This window comes from Galeopterus variegatus, unplaced genomic scaffold, assembly GCF_000696425.1.
Source record: "Galeopterus variegatus unplaced genomic scaffold, G_variegatus-3.0.2 Scaffold2063, whole genome shotgun sequence".
NCBI classification, from domain to species: domain Eukaryota; kingdom Metazoa; phylum Chordata; class Mammalia; order Dermoptera; family Cynocephalidae; genus Galeopterus; species Galeopterus variegatus.
The window spans coordinates 246,907-251,240 of record NW_007728174.1 but is presented as its reverse complement, the minus strand read 5'-3'; the positions used below and the strand labels follow the sequence as shown (position 1 = coordinate 251,240).

At 39.2% G+C, this 4,334-nt stretch overlaps 1 protein-coding gene across 1 annotated transcript in view; it reads left to right on the top strand.

The window, feature by feature from the left end:
- The window catches only part of TRIM44 (tripartite motif containing 44), a 142,831-nt gene extending 138,501 nt beyond the window's left edge, over positions 1 to 4,330 (top strand). The window contains exon 5 of the mRNA XM_008580301.1: positions 2,470 to 4,330. Coding sequence (XP_008578523.1) covers positions 2,470 to 2,497 — 28 coding nt within the window. The 3' untranslated portion in view covers positions 2,498 to 4,330. The remainder of the gene's footprint in view (positions 1 to 2,469) is intronic.
- Positions 4,331 to 4,334: the final 4 nt, after the last annotated feature.

Genomic DNA, 4,334 nt, shown 5'->3' with positions numbered 1-4,334 from the left:
CTGGAACCCGGCTCTATATAAATGTATGCTTCTCCCCCAAATAAAGCGGAACTTCTCTGGCGATCTGACAGCTCAGGTCCTGTCATCCTTTCATTACCCATGCCCAAATGCTCCCTGAAAAGTCATTATGTACCAGAAGGGTATACATATCCCAGTTTTAAGACCACCACTTTTAGATATAACAGTATCCTCAAACTAGATCAGTCAATGACTGAGCCGAGGCCAGTTAACTAAATTTCACTCAGTATTTGTTCTCACCAACATTTGGCAAGAGATGAACTTTTGTTCTAGAGACCTGCCATGGAATCCAGCCTTTCTATTTGATATCTATATTTCATCAGATCTGGAGTTGTCATTTATAAAACCCTCCAAGCAAGCAAAACAGCATACCATTGCTCTCCAGGTATTTGGAGGGCATTTGAGGATAGGAACGCACTTATTCTGGATTGTAATGTTTCAGATGCCAGAACTAGGAACATTGAATGAAAGTTAGGAGGAAGCAGATTTTGATTCAGGATAAGAAAAAAGGTGGGTTGAAGAAGAGGGCCAACATTTTTTATCATTTGCGTTGCATAAAATACATAAAGCTTTCATAATAACCCTGTAAGATAGATAATATGGCCATGAGGAAACTGAGATTCAGAGAGGTTTAGTAACTCACAGGGATTTGAACCTAGTTCAGTCTGGTGACTTCAAAGCCATTATATAATGCTGCTTCTCTCTTTGACTTCAAAGCCATTATATAATGCTGCTTCTCTCTTTAAGTACCTGCTATAGAATAGGCTGTCTGCCTAATACACTTAGTTCATTAAAAAAAAAAAAACCCACTAAAAAAGAATTTCAGTAACCTCTGAGTCCCACTCCAGTTATAAACTTAAGTGTGACTGGTAGATGTTTCAGAGGAGAATAAGTGATGTAAAAAGCTATGTTACTTCACTTGGATAAAGTGAAGACTTTTATAGACTGTTTAATATAAAGCCTTATAACACAGACTAGTTTATATACGAAGTGAAGAAGGAGTTTTCAGGAGAGGACATTATGCTTCACGCTAATTATATTGTTGGGTACCTCTCCAGGAAAGACCATACACAAGGTGAAGAAAGCTTTGTGCTATAGATTCAGTTAAGATTCTTTTTCTTCTTTATTATTGTGAAAAACAGGTTATTAATTATGAAAATAAGATGCTTTCTTTGAAGATGGTATTCTGAGGGGAAAAAAAGTTTTCTCTCCCTCTCTCTCCCTCCCCCACCCCTTTTGTCTCACTTACTAGTCTGCAAAGCCCTTGAGGGCAACTACTGTGTCCATCTCATTCATTATTGTGCCTAGCATCATTCTCACACATAGTAGACAGTCAATAAATATTTAGCAAGTGAATGAATCAATAAATGGTATGCCAGAATCCCAAGGTCTCATGTTTTAAACTGAGAGATAAGCTGTATCTTTCAGGCCCAAGAACAGGTTTCTTGTAATGAGAAAAGATTTTATCAGTCAGGACTTCTCACCTTCTCAAGCCACTCTCCTTATAGTAAAGAACTTGGCAGCTGTTAAAGAACTTATTTATAATTTGATTATTCTCAATTTTGGGGGAGGTTGTTGACCTCTTTGAGAATATGATGAAAATTATGGCTTTTCTCAGACAAAGGCACACAGACAAAATTCTGTATACAATTCCAGTAGGTTCATAAACTCTTTAAACTATGTATCTCAACTTAAGAATGCTAAAAATTATAGAATGTGATAGAGAATAACCAGGGAGTTCTACTTAAGTAGAGTACCTTCTATGAAGAGGTGACATTTAAAACCCAGTGACTGTCCCTGTGGCATGAGTTGAAACCTTGGCTTTTATTCCAAATGTGAAGAGCCATTGAGAGCACAGATGATAGCTTTTCCTTGTTTTTCTCTCCTAACAATAGATGGTTGAAGGCTTAGGGGAAATCAAACTGCTGATTTTACCAGTAATTTTGTCAAGTTAAAAAAACATTATGAGGGCCGGCCTGTGGCTCACTCGGGAGAGTGCGGTGCTGATAACACCAAGGCCCCAGGTTCAGATCCCACATAGGGATGGCCGGTTGAGTGTGGTGCTGACGACACCAAGTCAAGGGTTAAGATCCCCTTACCGGTCATCTTTTAAAAGAAAAAAAAAACATTATGACCCTCACCTGCTCCTTTAAATAGCTGTTCACTTACTGTATACCAGGCACTGTGTATTTTACATGTATCCTTATATAATCCTCCAATAACCCAAGAAATTAAGTTTTATTATCATCATTCTCCCTGTAGCCAGATAAAGAAATCAGAACTTAGAGAAACTAAGTAACTTGCCCATGGCCACACTGCTCAATTGTGGTAGTCAGGACTTCAATCCAGGCAGTTAATCCTAACAACAAAGCCAGTGCTATCAACCAGGAGAGTATGCTGCCTCCCTTCTTATGACGACTTAACTGACCTGGTTCTCCTTTTCCTTTGTAGTGGTGCCAGTGAAGAAGAGGACACATGAAGACTTGCCATCCCCAGTGGAAAATCATCCCCTCCCCTTGTGTGTGTATGTGACAGCGTGTATGTACCAGCTTCTGATTTCTGTGAAAGCTGCCCAGCAACAAACGTACTTCCACCGGATATGTCCCCAGATTCACAGCAGCACATATCTTTCCAAGGAATGACCAGTTTTATGCTTACTGACTGTGTGCTTCTCATTCTCTCATTGTGGTAGGTCAAGGAAAAAGAGCCCCTTTAATCAACCAGGAGCAATTAAGAAGGGTTCTTCAGGTAATCCCTCAATGGCTGCTTTGAACTTACTCTGGAAAGCCAGCTGCTGTGATATAGTATAACCAAACAGTATCACTTCATTAGGAAGGATCTGGAATAATCTTGAAGGGAAGTCAAAGTTTTTTCCCTACCTGCTTACAAAAACCCCACTTTGTTCATATTGAAACATGAAATAAATGAGGGCAAAATAGGGCTGAATTGACCCATGTAGACAGTCTCTGAAGTCCAGTTTTACATTTGTGAAAATGCGGTACCATGAATTAAGATGGATGACTTGAAAATGGGGTAGGAGAAAGAGTTAAAGATATAGATATTTTTAGTACAGAAGTTATCCAGGACTTCAGATTCATAATTCAGTGCTGTGGAAATTTAAAAAAATGATTGAAGGAGGTGGAAAGGAAATGACCTTGGTGGGGGAGAAAAGAAGAGGACCAAAGAAATCTGATTAAAAGTTGAAATCAATATTTCTGAATTCAAATTGCCTAAGTTTCTAAAACAGTCACTGAAGGATCTGATAGAACCTGAATTATTTGGGTGAATTCTGCAGGTCTTATGGGCTTGTCACAACATGAAAAGCTGGAATGTTTATTACCAAACAGGCATTTTCAGTGTAGGTTTTTGCTGGTCCTATCCCCAATTAGCCTAATTTGGCCTAAATGCAGCGTGGGAAAATTCTTGCCATATCATAATGTACTGAATTCAGCTCCACCTCCCAGCAAATATATCCTCTTTTTACTCCAACTGGAACCCTTTTTTTGTGGCAGTTCCCACCCACAGTCCTTTAGATCATCTCCCACACTCTGGCTCTCTCCTAAATAACATGAGCAGAGACACACCTGAGGTTGGACATCCTTTACTTTCCCCACTTCCAAATCACAATTCCTTACCATCAAGCTTTTTACTCCCAAATAAATAGGCAGTGATATACTAGGGGAATACAAAATTGCAAGCTCAGAAACTTGCATCTTCCTGAAAAAACATCAGTTTTACTTAACAAATGGTTTGGAGTCAGGAGATGATTTTACTTTTATATAAAACAATTATATTATGGACTGGAATGTTCATACACAGATAAAATGGAAGACTTTTTCAAGGTAATTCTTATTTGCAAATAGGCTATGTGCTCTCTATCCTCTTCCTTTAGTGGTATTCTGATGTTCAGTTTTAAGGAATACAGTTGGAACCATATCCAAGCAACCTTGGGGGTGCTGCTGACCCAGGGCCTAGGCTTCTAGTGCCTCTGAGGCAGAAGCAAAAGAGCTTTCACTGGGGGACATCCCTCTCTTCTTGCCTGCCTGCCTGCCAGTGACCTGTGTAAAGCTTTAGGGCTAGCTGATTTGTGTGTGTGCAGGGTGGTTTTGAGACAGAAACAATACTTGCTTACTGTAGGAGTCCTAATTCTAGCATTGTTCAATCCTGTGCATGCTATGAAATGATTTATTCCTTTGAGGCCAGGGAACTACCAGGCATATAGACTTCTAGATTAGTGTTACCCTAGCTCACTAAATGTGTCAGAATTTGGGGCTGTGAGGAGTTTGAGCTTTTTTTTTTTTTTTTTTTTTTTAAAA